The sequence below is a fragment of the Myotis brandtii genome, unplaced genomic scaffold (assembly GCF_000412655.1).
Source record: "Myotis brandtii unplaced genomic scaffold, ASM41265v1 scaffold802, whole genome shotgun sequence".
Taxonomy (NCBI): Eukaryota; Metazoa; Chordata; class Mammalia; order Chiroptera; family Vespertilionidae; genus Myotis; species Myotis brandtii.
In genome coordinates this window covers 1,693,976-1,711,765 of record NW_005371230.1, presented here as the reverse complement: position 1 = coordinate 1,711,765, position 17,790 = coordinate 1,693,976, and the positions used below count along the sequence as shown (strand labels likewise).

General features: G+C 45.1%; 1 protein-coding gene across 1 annotated transcript in view; it reads left to right on the top strand.

The window, feature by feature from the left end:
• The window catches only part of TENM3 (teneurin transmembrane protein 3), a 600,673-nt gene that overhangs the window by 516,688 nt on the left and 66,195 nt on the right, over positions 1-17,790 (top strand). The window contains exon 17 of the mRNA XM_014531397.1: positions 8,105-8,251. Coding sequence (XP_014386883.1) covers positions 8,105-8,251 — 147 coding nt within the window. The remainder of the gene's footprint in view (positions 1-8,104; positions 8,252-17,790) is intronic.

Here is a 17,790-nt window from a genome sequence, read left to right as displayed (position 1 = left end):
CTAGAGAGAGAGAGAGAGAGAGAACACTTCAAATTGAGTAAATTGTCTTACGATGTTCAAAGTTATGTCAGGGTCATCATCCTTTATGACAGAGTAATCAGTAATAAAACAGTGCAGGGCGTACCAATTAAGGATCATCAAATCAAAGGGTATGCTGCCCGCTTGCTGATTTAGACAGCTGCTGATGGGAATAAATAGATTTAATATGCACGTATTCTCAGATGGTAGCTTTCCTGTCATTCTACAGGAACTGGCATGTGAATCATCTGAGAGTGACACCTACTTATAGCTTTAGTGAGATACTAATGTGAATCCCTTTCTAAAGTCTGTGTCATAAAGTATTAGGAGACGCACACTGCGAAATAAGATGTGCCCTGGACTCCAAGGATGTTCGGTCATCGCGAGAGTGGAGAATGTGTCTGTATTTTATTATGCGAGTCTCTGGATTATCCTCTTTCGAAGATGGGCCTCTAAGATTTTCTTGTTGTACTGAAACTGAGAGAGATCCTCATAGCCCCAGGAGTCAGTTCAGGAGCCCAGTGGACTGTACTCTACTATTTAATAGGCTCTAACCTAGCACGTTGTCCAGAGCAGAAGCAATGCACATCATTCATGACTACACACACCGGCAACTATGTATACACCGGCCAAGGGTTTGTACTTTTCCTCTGTGAGCTGCCTCACGAGCATATAACCAGCTTGGCTGGCCTGTGTTTCTTCTCCGTGTTTTTAAGCATCAGTTTGAGAGCAAAAGGAAAGCAAACTTGGAATTAAGCCTTTTCCGTATCCACCTGCCCATGGCCCAGGCCACCCCCAAGCAGGCACACACGTTCCTTTGACCTCATTGTAAATGAGCGGCCTTCTTTGGGACTTCTCAGCAGCTGCTGCTCGCACAACCTTCATCCACCCACTGACCTGCTTCTCTTCTTTGATTTTTCAGACTCATTTGTTTTTCTTTTTCCTGCTGTTACCCCTCAGTTTTAACATCTTGCCAATTGGTTTTCCATACTGTGGGCTCTTAGGACAGGTGACAGCAGTTCTTAGGGAGCTTTCTTAGGTCTACAAAAGGTAGATTTACTCTGATTTATGAGGCTGTGTCAACGGATTAATATTTCAAGTTAGTTTGGATTTTAATTTTATGTCCTGGCCTCTCCCTCGTTAGGTGTCAACGTTGAATTAAGAATTTCTATATTTTTTTGTCTTATTTTTTCGTTCAAGTAAGTTTACTGACCAATCCAAACAGACATGATGCTTCTAACGACCTCACGCATGTGCACGGTTCTTCTGAATCATCAGTGCAGCTCATTTACTAAGTATGTGGGCTCTGGCCTCAGACTCCCTGGGTGGAATTTGGGCTTTGTCACTTGTTCTGATTTTGACCTTGAGAGAGTTATTTAACTTCATGTGCCTCCGTTTCTTCATTTGGGAAGTAAAGAAGATACTAATAGTGCCTGGGACACCAGGGAGTGGTGAAAGTTAAGTCAGCTTAGCATCGTTTCCAGCACATAGTAACAGGCAGGAAATGGTAGTTACAGTTAATGCCACTGCCTATCGGGATGGAGGGATGGGGTGAGGGAAGAGGAACCGATGGGCCAAGGAGAGAAGAGGGTGTTGTAAATGGAGTACTACTCATACTTGCTTCTTTCTTAAAAGGTAGCTGTGTATCATTCATAGGATTCCTTCAAAAGCTGCAAACATATGTAAGACATACTAGGACCACCATAATAATATTGTACATGTGATCATTTTATTCAGCGGACATTAAGACATTTCCCTGCTGAGCCAGGCAGTGAAAATACAGTGGCTAGCATTGCCACAGCGTTTTCATTTCGAACGGAGAAGGTTTACCCGTCGGTCCCACGTGTCTGTCCATTCTGAAGCCGGGTCTTGTCATGGAATCTCTTCAATGAAATGACCACAACTCGTTCTTGACTCTCCTCTCTTTTTACACTTAACCTGGTGTTCATATTCCTGGACTCCATCCATGAAAAGTACTCAGGGAATGGGGGGAGTCGGGTAACTCAAGGAAATGGAGGGAGGGCTGCCCACAATTTTGAGAGAGAAGCAAATGAGGCACCAAGATGTAGGTAGAATTTCCAAAGAGATACTGTTCCCCTAACCTACATATTAGGGTTAAAAGTGGCACAAGGAAATGATGTCAGAATCCCCGTCCGTGACTAAGGGGACAGACAAGGGAAAGTCGTTTTGTGTCCACCCCGACCCATCTTCCCCAGAATGCAAAGGAGGAAACACAATAAGTAACATGTTTGATGATCCGAACATTTGTCCCACATCGAAAAGTTGACTGAGTCTTTACCTACCTGGACAGCAGGTAGACCGAGAACCTCCAGTGCCTGGGCTTGGCATCCGTACTCAGGGAGGACTGTGTATCTGAATGTATTTTGAGAGAGAGAGAGATGATGGAGGCCCAGATTTTAAAACACACCTGGCATTTAAAACACACCTGCGTTATGCCTTTTAAGGGAGAGCCCCCTGCGCTTTCCCGAGGAGGCCACGAAGATGGCACCTAAAAGATGGGTGGTGCCACCCTGTGGCTTCAGGGAGAGAAATAGCTGCTAAATTCCTGGTAGGTCAGGGCTGGTTGCACAGTGGATTGTTCTGAACCAGAGGAGGAGACCTACTGGCCGGAGCTGGAGATGTGGGCTCGTTCATGCATCAGCCGGGTGTTCAGAGTCAGCCAGTGTGGACCGAGAGCTCCTGGAGGCGCTGGGACCACGGGCCACATTTTGTGTTTGTGAGCATGCGTGCCTTTCTGCTGGGGGAGAATCGATGACTTTCTCCACTTTCCTCAAATCTGACACCCCAAAGAGGTCAAGAATCACTATCTTACAGGAGACACGGGAATGCTGCCCTCTGTGTTCCCCGTGGGTCTTCCTCAAAGACAAATAAGCAGAAGTCCAGGGAAAGGAAGTCAGGAATACAACATTTCCCTGGAGAATCGTTTCTTAAAGGCTCCAATTCCCATGTATAGAGTTTGTTTTATAAGGGTTTTCTTCTGTAAAACAAATTGAAAATTTCTTAGTAGACCGAGTAGGCATGACTCTACTTCAGTGTCTGTAATTTCTGTGGCAGTTTAATGTGCATTTCAGCACTGGTCAGGCATCTTAATTTTTAAATACACTGTATTATCTTTACGATTATTGTGTTTAATGGCTTCTGACAGCTTGCCTGCATTTTTCTGATTGTTTCCTGTAGTGGCTTAAAAAGGAATGTTTGTATTGTTGTGATGATCATTTTTAATCATTATTTGAACCTCAGATGTCGACATCTCCCTTTAACGCCTTTATTATTTAGAACCAGGCTTTTGTGGTGTTGTCAAAAGTGTTACTCTTCAAGGCCAAGTTGTTGGTGGTTGTTTGCCCTTTTTCTTAGCTTTAAACTCTCAGTCTCATCATTGTTGCCTCTGATGTAAAATGCAAATGCCAAACCTTGCTCTCTTTTGCTCAGTACATATATTTTCTTATGGCCCATGTTTAACTTTTTGCAAAACTTGTGCTACTTACTTTTCACATTTAAAGTGTTCCGTACATTTTGACCTCCCATATATTTTAAATGTATTTTCTCATTTCAGCTTCACTTTTGCTGTTCTCTAGGCTCCGTGACAAACTTACCCTTCCTTACCACTGTTTTGCGATCCACAGTTCTGCATAATTGATTCTGTTCGCTAACGTAATGGGATTAGCTAGATGAGAAATAATTTATTCCAACGTTAAAACTACTAATCCCGGCCAGAGTTCCTCGCATTCCTCAGTTTGGTTGTGTTAACTGGCGTGGACCTGGTGTGAAAGCAAAAGGCTTACTTTCCAACTACGATCGGTGTTATTAATGCTTATGAGCTAAGAATTCCCTCAGAAATCCTACCCACCCAAATCGGGATTTTCAGGGAGCTACTAAGGGGCTCTAGTAGATTACATCATGTGCAGAATGAATTATTCAGAAACTCTATGGATGGTGTTATTCAGTAATACATTTGTATTGTAATGTTTGAAAATGGAAGTATTTTTATGAAATTAGAATTTCAGAGTGGTGCCTGACTCTCACTGCTCTTGCCCACCTGAGTCTACTGCCAATTAGCGGTACACACGTTCCTGTTTCCCGCAGCTCAGGAGCCGCTAATGGACTCCTGTGGCAGCGTGCAGCAGCCTCTCACACACGTGGTACAGATGTGTCAGAACCACTTACGGCTTCGCTTACACACATGACAGAACCAGCAGACTTGAGAGGCTCAACCGCAAGTCCTAGTTTAAATCCTTCCTGGAAGAGTCCTGCTACACGTGCATGTGTCAGTAATGAAAAACAATCCACAGGAGCGTCTTTGAAAAGCAATTTTAGGTCATTAAAGATGCATGAATTTTGACAAAGCAAGAAGATTTGGGGCTTATTAAGAATATGTTGGCCCAAGCCGGTTTGGCTCAGTGGATAGAGCATCGGCCTGCAGACTGAAGGGTCCCGGGTTCGATTCTGGTCAAGGGCACATGCCTGGGTTGCAGGCTCGATCCCCAGTAGGGGGTGTGCAATAGGCAGCCGATCAATGATTCTCTCTCATCATTGATGTTTCTATCTCTCTCTCTCCCTCTCCCTTCCTCTCTGAAATCAATAAAGAAATATATTTTTTAAAAGAATATGCTGGATCTCTACATTGAGGGGAGAGAGGTATCCGTGCCTCTTCGAGAGAAAGGTGCGGGCTAGTTGTAACTTCGTGCGAGAGGCGGTGGACAGCGATGGAAAAGACAGCCTCCATCCGGCTGTTTCTGCGAAGCTTGTGTGAGAAACGGAGCCTGCTCCCTTGAGAAGAAACGGTCTTAGCACACCTCCCAATGGACCGTCCAGGTGGCACATTACTGCCCACCTGCCATGGAGTTGAGGCCACTGAGTAATCATTTTCTACACAACTTACCTTTTTGATGATAGATTACATCTGCTCCATTTGCTCAAGGATTCTCAACTTATTTTTATTTTCTGCTTATTGATTCACCATGATAGTTCAACAGTTTGTAAATATGCAAGCAACTGCAGAGAGAGAAGGTGCACGAAGCAGGACTTGTGTGGGTTTGTCTCAGGTGGGGAAGCTCAGAGCGCAGATACAGTCCCTCCCGGGCTGTGGTCTCCCCCCTCCCCCTGTGGAACCCTTATGCGACTACTCTGTTCAAAACAGACTTTTAAAACAAAGAAGTCTTTTCTCAAACCTCCCCCCCCCAAAAAAAAAAATTTAAGTTTGATTATTTGTAGATCTCATCGTTATAAATTTCCAAAATTCTCTAGCACTAAAGAATGGAGGCCACTTGTATCACTTCTCGGGGTGGGGGGCGCGTTCTGAGCGGCCTGGGAAGGAGGTGGTCGCTGACCTGAACATGCTGCTTTCAATGCTGGGTGTCCCCGCAGCCATGGCTGCGTTGGCTCACACACGAATCGGTTGCGTTTTGAGAAGCTCTGAGGTGCATCTGTCGTGTGATGTGAGTCTCGTGTCAGCCGCAGTGACTTGGTTTGCATGTAAATTCTGAAAATTTCCTTGTCCCATGTGACACTTCTGAATTGTCTATCTGTTCTTTTCTCCTTTTTAATTTCTCCAGCTCACTATTTGGATAAGATAGTCAAAGGTACTGTATGCTTGCTCTTTGTTCACGTTTCTCCATATCTATCTATAGAACCATGTATCCGATTGCACTAGCTATGAAAATAGGTTGGTTTTCATGCGTAGTTTTTTGTGAATTATGAGTGAGGCTTAATTATGTGAAATGCCTTGAATTTACAGTAGTGAGACTTAAATGTCTGTGTCTCATTTTTATAATTTTGGGTTATCACAGATTTCATTCCTGTGTGAAAGGCCTTCACCAGAATCCCAAAAAAAAAAAAGCAAAAATAAAATAAACTGAAGATAACAGTTTATTTGCTGTTTTCTGTTTAGTTATTATCTTTTGTTTCTATTTTAAGATCTCCATTTTTGGCAATTCAGCTAATGAGCTTTAAATTCTAAATTAAAGTTCGCAATGGCCCACTCTCTTATCGCAGAAAAAGAAATTGCCAATCTGAAGATGTTGGTTAACATATGTTGAGAGGAATCCCATTTATACTTACATGAAAACTTCTTTGGCTTTTTCTAAAGGTTTCAGGATACATGCGATATCATAATCTGCTTTGTTATTCCCTTAAAAGCTCTAAAATATCGTGCATTCTATAAAATAAAGAGTGCCACCGCTTGAGCAGAAAACAGCAGATTCTCGTGTCTTCAGTTATCGTAGAAATAGGTGAAAACCATTTTTCCCGAAGAGGAAATTCCCTTTCCCTTTCTCCTCAGATTCCCTATTCTCTAGTCCTTGTTCGTGCTTTTCATTAGAATATGAAAAGATTCATGGCAATGTCCAGGCTTTCATTTAATAACCCCTGTTACACCCAGTCAGTGCTGCACCTCAATCTTTCTTTCCCTTTTAAAAAAAAAAAAGCATCCATAAAGTTCACCTCTTAGGTATTGAATAGTCTAGAAATGCAGACAATAATTGTCTGAAAGAAAAGAAGCAGCAAAATTAATCTCATCCTGACCTGGTGGTATCCATAAGAGTGATTTTACCACACCCCGCCAGCCTGTCAGAATAGCTTTCTGTTAACGCTAATCTTAGGAGGCAGAAAGTCTCTTTGAGAGCCTTTCCAGTTTCACACTGGAGGAGGGGAAGCCACTATATGAATAATTTTTTAAACAGACTTAAACATCCTTAAACAGATCGTTCCCTCACACGTCCCCAAACCGAGAGTAGCATTCTCATTTTAAGAAACTGCACAACAAACTTGTTAGAATAAGTATTTTTTACGCAGACATATTTTATACCAATTTATAAATAATTCTGTCCAAAGAGATCCGATTTATCACCAGTTAATTCTCCCCGTTTCTGGGCATTTAGATCCTTGTTCCTGTCAGTGTCGTGTCAAACCCATAGATCAGAACCCAGGGCCTGCCTGGGCGTCATCCTCATGAGCAAATCACCGTGGCCGCATGCCAGATATCATCGTCAGGAAGTGGCAAAAATTGTTTTTCTTTTTTTTCTTTTTTTTTAATGTCATGTTAGACTGAAACGATGATAGCTTTTTGGATATATTAAATTATTTTAATCGTTTCCCAAATTTTCCCTCCTTGCCCATAAAAGCAGACAAGATAGGATATAAAGGTAACAGCATAAAAGCCTTAGGGAGATTGTCACCAGACATCACTCTCCGCGCTCTGTCTTGAAGCACGTCACTACCGTGTTTTTGTTCAGTCTATCGATGTTTTATTGTGGTCCTTATGGTATTTCATTTCGTCCGTCCTCAGTACTCGGATCTGCACAGCTACCACATTGAGTTGGAAATCCTGTCGGTCCTGTCCCATCCGTATGCAGCCTGAACCCTAATGTTTGTTAGAATAGACGCTGAGCTGCTCCGATTTCCCGGGCTTTGCTTCTCCTGTGACGAGGAATGTACTCTTGGCATAAAGTATAGTCACTGAGACTGGCCTATACTTTGTGCAGTTAACTGAACGCACTGTAATTTCACATGAATACACGGCAACTCTGGGGCCAGATACAATTAACGTTCTCGTGCCAGCATCGTGCAGCGCCTCCTCGTGCCCACTTCCAGGCTGCTGAATTGAGAGGGAATGTTTTAAAGCAACAAGGCGCTCTAAGGAGGCACATCCTAAGGAGTGACCGGTATCTGTTTACAACAGATTAAAAAAATCTATGCCGGGGAGCCCGAAATTGTCGTGCGGACATGCTGTTGCGCACCACGCAATCAACCCACCGGCCTTGTTGCTTGGCTAAAGGGGGAAGAAAAAGGAGGTTAATTCTGTCTGGCCTGCAGCTACTTAGCGGGTCATTGCATATATTTCGGTCCTGCCCAGGTAAGTGGTGTCTCAGGGTCAGGCCAATCAAAGATGCCACTTGGACGAGAATGAGATTCCGTGGACAAGGTTGCTGTTTCTATCCGTGTGCAATTACAGTCCCTGTGCTGTTGACAAAGGCCTGTTCCCACTCAGTGTCCCTTATCTGTGTGTCCGGGGTGCGGCAACTCTCCATTCTCAACTCCCGTGCCTTCTCCTTCTTCGTCTCTCTGACAGAGGGCTGCCCCGGGCTGTGCAACAGCAACGGCAGGTGCACGCTGGACCAGAACGGCTGGCACTGCGTCTGCCAGCCAGGCTGGCGAGGAGCGGGCTGCGACGTGGCCATGGAGACCCTCTGCACGGACAGCAAGGACAACGAAGGAGGTAGGGGACGCTGAGCCCGAGAGCGCGGGGGTGCGGGGCACGGGCTTATAAGGCACGGCGAGTGCATAGCTACCTGCCCCCCCCCCAGAAAATCAGATCCCCACAGATGAGATTGATTGAAAGATGTATGAGGGCTGCGTGATTCTGTTTCCTCTTCTCCCTGCGATGGTCACCGTCCGTCCGGGGAAAGGGCAGCCAGGCTGCTGTGCACCCTGCCGTTCACCACCCCTTTCCGAACCCCCGGTGACGGTCATCCGCGCCACAGTACTCGGGGCCCGGTGAACTGGGGCTCCGAGCAGTATTTTAATGACAACAGCCCGGGAGAGGCAGGTCTTTCCAGGCTCTTCTGTGGCAAAGAGACGTGGGTGACAGCGGGAAGCAGGCACAGGAAGCAGTCCCCTTGAAGCTGCACTCGCCGTCTTTTTACCCTGACCTGTCCTCCCTGTGGGAAGGGTCCTGCTGCACCGGGGAAGGGGGGTGAGAGAGGATCCATCTCCCTGCAGTGCTCACCCCCTTCCCCGTGCTGCTGGGCGAGTGTCAGAGACGGGGAGAGGGGAGACCTCCCCGTGGTACACACACCTACCCCTCCACCCCTCCCCACCCCCCCAGCTGCTGGGTGAGTGTCAGAGACCGGGAGAGGGGAGATCTCCCCGTGGTACACACACCTACCCCCCCACACCTCCCCACCCCCTGTGCTGCTGGGCGACGGGAGAGGGGAGACCTCCCCGTGGTACACACACTTACCCCCCAAATCCCTTCCCACCCCCTGTGCTGCTGGGCAAGTGTCAGAGATAGGGAGAGGGAGACCTCGCAGTTGTCCCCTCGTGACATGCCTAGCGAGGATGGGCCCCTGCGGTCCCTTGCTCTGTGGGTTGTGTGTGTCTCTCACGCCCTCCTTCACCCGCCTGCTCTCTGGGGACGCCCACGTGGACAGCCGAGGGTCCGTTACGTGGGCTGGTTTTGGAGTCAGATCTTCACTCCTGCCCGTAGCACCGATGTGGCCCTCCAGGAGCGCCTGGTCTCTGACCTTCAGCTGCTTCCCCTGTGGAACAGGAATAGCGGGTTGGAAGGAGTAAGTGAGGGGCTGTATGTACAGTGTGCAGCATATGGCCAGGCAGATAGTCTGTTGTGTGCAACAGCCATTGTTACCCAATTTCCCGTCTCTGGCTTTTGAAAGTACTCGTTTGACTGACTGCACTTCATGCAAGGTTTTCAGAGATTGAACAGCCTTCTCCTTGCTGCAGAGTGGACCTGCCTCCTGTTCTCTAGGAAGCAGAGTGGCCAGACCCAGCCCTCAACCTTTCCCATGGCCCCAGCAAACACGCACGTGCACACATTCACATATATGCACACATACACACTGCGCACACACACGCATGCACGCACGTGCATGTGCATGCATTGACACACGTGTACACAGATATGCTCAATGCACAGGCATGTGCGTGTGCACACATGGGCACACGCACGAACACACCCGGGCATGCACGCGCGCTGGCCTGGGCCACAGCCATTCTCAGACCCAATGTTACGGGGTCTCATCTTCCCGACAAGGAGCTGCAGTCCTCCCGTTAGTTTCGAGCGGACTAGTCACTGTTTCCCACAGGACCATCCTGCACTCAAGCCTCCTCCCTCCCTGCTCCAGGCAGGTGTAGGCGCTTAGCCCTCGCGGCTTTCCTGCTAACATCGCCCTGTCGCCCAGACCCCTCTTGACCACGCTTGGCAGCCCCTGTCCTCTGGAGCCACAGCCCAGATGGCAGCTTCCTCGTCCCTGTCCCCCAAGCTCCCGCCCCATCGTGTCCTGTCGCTGCTCTGCCTCCCTGAGCAGACACTTCAGTTCGTCTTCTAAGAGGGGATATCACTGAGTAGGTCACAGACTCTCAGAGGGAAGCCGGCGCGGCCCCTCCACAGAGACACGGAGGAGTCATTTGGGGCTAATCCGCTCTTCAGTATTGTCACCAGCTGAGGAGTCTTTCCCTTTCCTCAGAATTCATCAACGCGAAGGGGCCTCCTGGCCTTTGTTCATTCCTATCAGCATGGAACTGGGCGGTCTCTAGGCTCCCCCTCCCAGGGGAGATCTGAGCGGATGGAAGACCCCTGGGGTCCCTCTGCTTGTTTCAGATCATGTGTGTTTCTGTCCCAACCGAATTTCAAATATTTCCTTATTTTCACTTGGTAATCTCCAGACTTAGACCAACCCTACCATCCGCCATACTCATTCTGATGATTAGTTTTCATTCATTTTTGTGCTTCTCCTTTTTACTCCTAGGCACATTCCTACTTTTTCTTGCAGTTTGATCCTTTCATTTGTATTTTCTTGTAAGAAGGAATCCCAGGGCCACTCTTGAGATTGTAAACCGGGTGCCCAGAACCCTGAGCTGGAGGGTTTCTTCGAAGGAAAGCCTAGGCTGTGGGTACAGAGACGGTGGTCTCACCCCACCCCACCCCCCCACCCCCAGCAGGACACACAGTCTGGCCATGGCGGACGTCATCACACTCTGTGAGGACAGTAGGCGAGACTGCTCTGAAATGAGGACAGTGCCTGACATCCTAGGACACGCGGTAAACACCATTTGTAGAGCTGCGTTGCGGTGTTCAAACCGTGATCGCAGGTCTGGGATGGTACACCGGTCAGCTCTGCCTCATTCTGTGTTGGCTCCATTCTGACAGTCTCTCCCACCAGCTCTAGGCTTAAATCCACCTGCAGAACAATCCCAGTCCCAGGTCGACACCTTTCTCAGTGGTTCCATGAGGCCGGACCTGGGGCTGACTCTCATCAGTGTGAATTAGGTCACCTACCCAAAGGCGCATGGAAGTGTGGCACCAGAACGAAGGGTCTGCATGTATCCTGGGTGACGGAGACGCAGATGCTCCTGTGGGACATCCATTGCATTGCGTTTTGTATAACCGGACAGTGCGCTGGAATAACCATTCCGTGTGGCTGATAGGCTCCCATTACTCTCAGGAGGAATCGGCCTCTGTTCTCTATCCCCTTCCTGCCCCCCAAACAGCCTGCTCACCAGAGAACGAGGAAACCTGTGCTGAGCCCCTGGCTCGCTCTCCATGCCCCAGGTTGGCAAAGCAGCCACCCATCTCCCTTGTACCCAGAGTTGCTTGCACCCCGCCTACCCTCTAAGGCTCTCATCCAATAGGGAGTTTTGTGACTTGAAATAGCTCCCCATATGGTGGTCCCACTATGCAAGCTTCAAAATGCTACAGCTTGCCACAGGTGATTCTCTCTTTATAGAAACTTGACATACGTATTAATAGGAAGACTTCTCCAAAATACATTATCGCTGGAGTGGTTACCATGTTCCCGTCTTTCCTCTTGTTAGAGAGACCTGGTCAGAGGTCCCTTTGACATCTTGCTTCCCTGTCTGGGCCTCCAGGGGACAGCCCCCCTGTGGGTACCTGAGGCTACTCAAGCCCCCTCCTGGGTATTGGATGGTTGAGGGCACAACACTGACTTAAAGCCTCATAGTGAACGTGGTGTGAGCCTGGTGGAATGCCACTGTGTATACTGCTAGGAGTGGTTCATCTCACTTGGAAGTAGAGAGGGTTATGTTTTGTCCTTCGGGGATGCGTCAGGAAGATGTCCCTAAAACAGGCTTTTTATTAACGTATTTGGAGGTGGGCGATAGTACAGAAGAAAGCACAATTGAGTTGAGGTTACTCAGAAATTAGAAAGATAGGAACAGTAATGAGGGAGAGAGAGAGAAAGAAAATGCAAATGAAAGGATCAAACTGCAAGAAAACGTAGGAATGTGCCTAGGAGTAAAAGAGACAAGCAAAAAAATGAATGAAAACCAAGCATCAGAATGAGTATGGAGGCTGGTAGGGTTGGTCTACATCTGGAGATTACCAAGTGAAATAAGGAAATATTTGAAAATATATATTTTTTTAAAGTTCTAGCAGGAAGGTGATACTGCTGTGTTCTCCAAAAACATATTTAAAAGTAAAAAATAAATAAAATGAGAGTAACAGAACTGGAAAGAGAGAGGGAAAACAGTTAAAAGAACAAAAGGAAGAGAGAGACAAAATAACAAGGTATCGTGAGCACTTCCCAAAAAGGATCCAGATAACAGAACACAGAGGGGCACTCGGAGTCCAGAGCATGAACATCTATTCCTGGTAGAGATGGTTTGGGGAGGTCTGGGGGGTATTGGGTTACTACTGGGTCCTCCTTCAGGGGACAGAGCCAGGTTGGTCTGAGCCTTTGACTATCAACGGAATTTGGAGCATGGTCAGCCCCCTTCTAGGAAAGGGAAGTCCATGCTGGGCTCTCAGAAGCAGAGGACCCCAATAGCTTCCTGATCATTGACAAGGAACATGGGGGTTTTCACACTTTTTGAGTGAGCTTTAGAGGGAAGGAAACTCGGACCACGCAGGCTGGCACTGGAAGTCCCCCTTACATTTTGCACCCACTCCCGTTAGCTGCCGCCTCGAACTTCGAGGGTAGACATGGGCCTTGCGGAGTACCTCTTCAGAAGCGGGCCTCCTTGTCACACTTGGCTCACGGTGAGAGCCTTGCATTGGTGGGGAGGGTTGTCATTAATGGTCATGCACGGATACGACATTCTCATTGTCAACGATTTGACCACTGTCAGCAACTCAATGTGCATCTCTCTCTCCTCCTCCCTCAGTGAACTTACATGCGTAGCTATGTTTTTAAACTTGAATGGGATAGGTCCAGTTCTAAAGTGTATTCTGCCAAAGAGTATATCCAAGAGGTTTTTTTCATGCAATACCTGTAGGCGTATCTCATTCTTTTTAACAGAAATACGGGTACACTAGTTAATGTTACCACTACTACATTAGTAATAACTTAGTTGACCCTAGCCAGATAGCTCAGTTGATTGGAGCCGTTGTTCCATACACCCAAAGGTTGCAAGTTCAATTCATTGTCAGGGCACATACCTAGGTTGGGGCATATACGGGAGGCAACTGATCGATGTCTCTCTCTCTCTCTCTCTCTCTCTCTCTCTCTCTCTCTCTCTCTCTCTCCCTCCCTCCCTCCCCCCCTTCCTATCTCTCTAAAAATCAACAAAAAACATCCTAGCATGAGGATTAAAGGGAAAAATAATAATTCAATTGTTTCTTACTTTTTGCTGTTAATATAGAGAGAAATCTGTAGTGAATCTGTGTATTTCTCTATTTGTGCGTGTCTGCATATAAATCTTTTTGTAAATGTGCAAATATTTCTTTTGGACAGATTTTTAGAAGTGAAATTGCTGGGTCAAGGGGTTTTTTAATTTTTAATTTCAATAGCTGCTGCCAAATTGCCTTGTAAGTGGCTTTCACACTCTCTACTTCATCAGCGTGAGCGTGTTTATGTCCCCTGTTCCTGCTCTGCACATAAACAAAGCCATCCAGCAAAATGAAAAATATGAATTTTGTCTGACAGCTCAAAAAGACTCCATTTTTATTGTTTTAATTTGCATTTCCCTAATTGCTAGTTAGATTGATGGTCTTTATATACATTTCTTGACCATTTGTATTTCTTCTTTTGCTAACTGCTTATTTATTTCTCTTGCCCATTTTGTTCCGTTGAGTTGCTTGACTTTTCCTTTTCGTTTTTAAGACTTTTAGTTTATTCAACTTATTAACTCTTTGTTAGGCGTGTCACAGATATTTAATCCCAGGGTTTGGTTTATCTTTTAACTTTGTCTATGGTGTCCTTTGTCATGCAGAAGTGTTTGCTTCATATGAGGTAAATTTTCATAACATTTATCTTTTCGTTGATGAATTCTGAATTATAAGTCTTCATAAACAAGGACTTTCACTTTGTAAGATTATAGTCTTTCATATAATTTGTTCTAATGCTTTTTATAATTGTGTGGATTGCTTAGTGTCCAGTTAATCAAGAACATATTTAAAATGTTTTTATCGATTTGAGAGAGAAAGAGAGATCAATTGGCTGCCCTCCTGCATGCCCCACCTTGGGATAGAGCCCACAACCCAAGCACATGCCAGGGAATTGAACTGGTGACCTTTTAGTGCATGGGATGGCACTCAACCAACTGAGCATTTAAAAATACCTATTGTAGCAAAAACAAAACCAAGGAATGGCATTGTACCTAAAAGTAGGGTAAAGGTGATAAAGGAAAACCAGTAGGTGTTTCTAATGTGCTTTTAAGACATTATTCTGACTTGTTCAGATCTCACAATCCTTAGGAACTAAAGTCATTCTTTTCTTCATTCAGCAAATATATTGTACCCCAGCTTGGGGCCAAGTGATGCTGAGGATACAACACTGAACTAGATTATCCTTCAAGGAGCTTCATGAGACCGTTGAGCTGATTGTGGAAGGCTGTGGGGTGGGGAGTAAGAGCAGGTCTCCGGGCAGAGGAAATAATGATCATGCAAGGTCTTATAAGCTGTGTTCAGGAGTTCTAACTCCTCAGAAGGAGGCGGGGACCAAGTAAAGGAAGTCTTTTAGCTAAACAAGTGGAATAATCAACTCTGATCTGATTACTCCAACTGAAGCGTAGAGAATGAATATTTAGGACAAGACTGGAACCTGAGAAACCTAGCTGTTGTTGAGATCTTGTCAAAAGGTGACCCCGGTGGCCTGAAGGGTAATTTCAGTGACATGGAAAGAAATGCACTGATTTAAAAGATGTTTGGAGTGAAGAAAAGAAGGAATTGGTCATTGATTATGTGCAGAGAAAAAGGAAGGGAGGTGAGGAGTCAAGGATTACATTTGTGTTCTATGTAGAGAAGCTGGGTGGGCGGGTGGTGGTCCGCTGATGTGGGCAGTACAGAAGAAGCAGGTTGCCTGTGTTGTGTTTTAGACATGTTACATTTTTTAGAAAAAGGAAGGGAGGTGAGGAGTCAAGGATTACATTCGTGTTCTATGTAGAGAAGCAGGGTGGGTGGGTGGTGAACCTGTCCGCTGATGTGGGCAGTACAGAAGAAGAGCAGATCACCTGTGTTGTGTTTTAGACATGTTATGTCTTCGATGCCTTTGTGATATCCGAGTGGAAAAACCTAGAAGGCAGCTTGTGGAAATGGAGTTCAGGAGAATGAACAGCCTGGAGGGATTAGCATGGAACACAGAGACTAAAATCATCAAGAAAGCCACTAGAGACAAACCAAGAAGATACAGAAAACTGAACATGATGCCAATTCAGTAGTAAAGAAGTGAGTTTTTAGCATGTTACAGATGGTGACTTAACAGAGTAATGAAAAGTATGCCTACCTGTCCACTAAAAGTTCCCAAGTCCCCAGCTAAAATACTGCACCGGAATTTCTACCACTCCCTCTGGCTTGGACTGGATAGAGGGTCTTCCAAAAATTGTGGGCTGGGGGCTGGGCATTATCTTTTGAGTAAAACATGAAGATTCACTAAAAGGAGATTTATGACTTTATTCAGTCAGTAAGTCAAGGTTTTGAAAAACCAATGGAAATATCCAAAGCCGCTTGAAAGAAGAGTGAGAGTCTGGACAAGCAGATTAAAGCCAGTGTAGAGGGTGACCTAGGGAAGACTAGGAGTCAGGAGTTTTAGTAATCTGGCAAAGTGTGCCTTGTTAAAAAAAAAAGAAAAGTCAAGAATGATTTGGGGAAAAAAAAAACAAGGAAATAGAATAGAGCAGGGTAGAAACTTTAAAGGAAGACCAGAGGTTGGCAAACTATGACCCCTAAGCTAAAACCTGGTTTTGTAAATAAAGCTTTATTGGGGCATAGTCACACCCATTCATTTACATGCCTTCTACGGCTGGGCTGCTTAGTGCTTGCTATAAAGGCAGCTCAAAAGTTGCAACAGAGACTCAATGGCCCACAGAGACTAAAATGTGTATTGTCTGGCCCTTTGCAAAATCAGAAAGCCACTAGAGACAAACCAAGAAGATACAGAAAACTGAACATGATGCCAATTCAGTAGTAAAGAAGTGAGTTTTTAGCATATTACAGATAGTGACTTAACAGAATAATGAAAGGTATGCCTACCTGTCCACTAAAAGTTCCCAAGTCCACAGATAAAATACTGCACCGGAATTTCTACTACTCCCTGGCTTGGACTGGAGGTCAGGGCACATGCCCGGGTTGCGGGCTCCATCCCAGAGGGGGATGCACAGGAGGCAGTTCATCAACGATTCTCTCTCCTCATTGATGTTTCTATCTCTCTCTCCCTCTCCCTTCCTATCTGAAATCACTAAAAATGTATTTTTTTAAAAAGGTTGAATGAAAGCATAAACTATATTATCTACTTTACCTCAAAGTACCACTTATATCGCAAAGCTTACACTGAAAAGAGAAAGGCTCTTAATTGCTATTGATGTTGTTATTCAGGGCGCACTGAAAAGAGAAAGGCTCTTAATTGCTATTGATGTTATTCAGGGCTTCTGAACATTCTTGATTTTCTGAGATTTTTTATGATTCATTCTACTAGATATGGCTTCTACACCAATATAAATTTAAGCCAACCTAATATTCTTGAGATTCAAATGGAATCTCGATGATTTTAAGAAGCTATTCCACCAAGACAATTTTGCCACAGTATACATGTGGGCAAGTGGGTAATCAACTTAGTGGTACCAGATAGCCCCAGCCATATCAGTACAGACAAAGAATGAAAAATGTTTTCTCCATTTATGGGGAGCCAGATTCATAACCCTCCTTCATTTGCTTGGGCAAGTTACTGATAAACTCCCCAGGCAAAATAACAAACAGTGTGTCCCTGCATCTTAGCTGTTGAAAAGGAGATTCCTTCTCTGATTGATGTTCGCAGAGAGGCTTGTAAAAATGCATTCCCAGCTGATTCGTTCCGAAGGTGTCGATCTCATGCAGCTTTATGACCTGCGGACTGCATGCCAGATGTACATTTGCTTTTTATAAACTAACAAAGATGAATGGCTGAATTCGAGCACTCCTCCTTGGTCACTGAGCCATACAGTGTCTGCAGGAAGCCACAGTGGGAGTGTGGTGAGGAAAAAGAGAGTGGGGAACATTTAAGCCTTAATTTATCAGAATAATGGGCATACAATGTAATACAGTACTTGGAAGTACTTTATTGAGTAGTTTCTACTCATGTTAAAGATTTAATGTAAGGGGAAACCTGCAGCAATATTAAGAAATGTTTATGTTAAGTAACTCTCCCATGCCAAATGCATTCTAAATCTGTGGAGTTTTATTTTTAATTGTGTTTTTTTTGAAGTCAGTAATAATATTGGGGCAATGGTTGAACAGTTGACTACTTTAAAATCTGAATCACAATACTGTGCTTCTATTTCTTTGAAAGAGATGGAGGGAAAATGTGCTGCATTGCACTATTAGAATATATCTTCGTGAAAAATAAGCCTGTGGCATAGTTTCATCTTTCTTCCACTAGAAATATTTAGACATTTCTCATTTTCGTGGCCTTTTGGCTTAGTGATATTTTGGTGAATTTATATTAAATTTCAAAGTTCAGTTGCATTTGATTTTGTTAAAACATGATTTTATATTTTTTTCCAAAGGAATAATACGCAGTGTTATTATTTCATGTTAGACATCTACATGAAAATCTATCACAAGGAAACAATACGTCATAAGATCTGCCT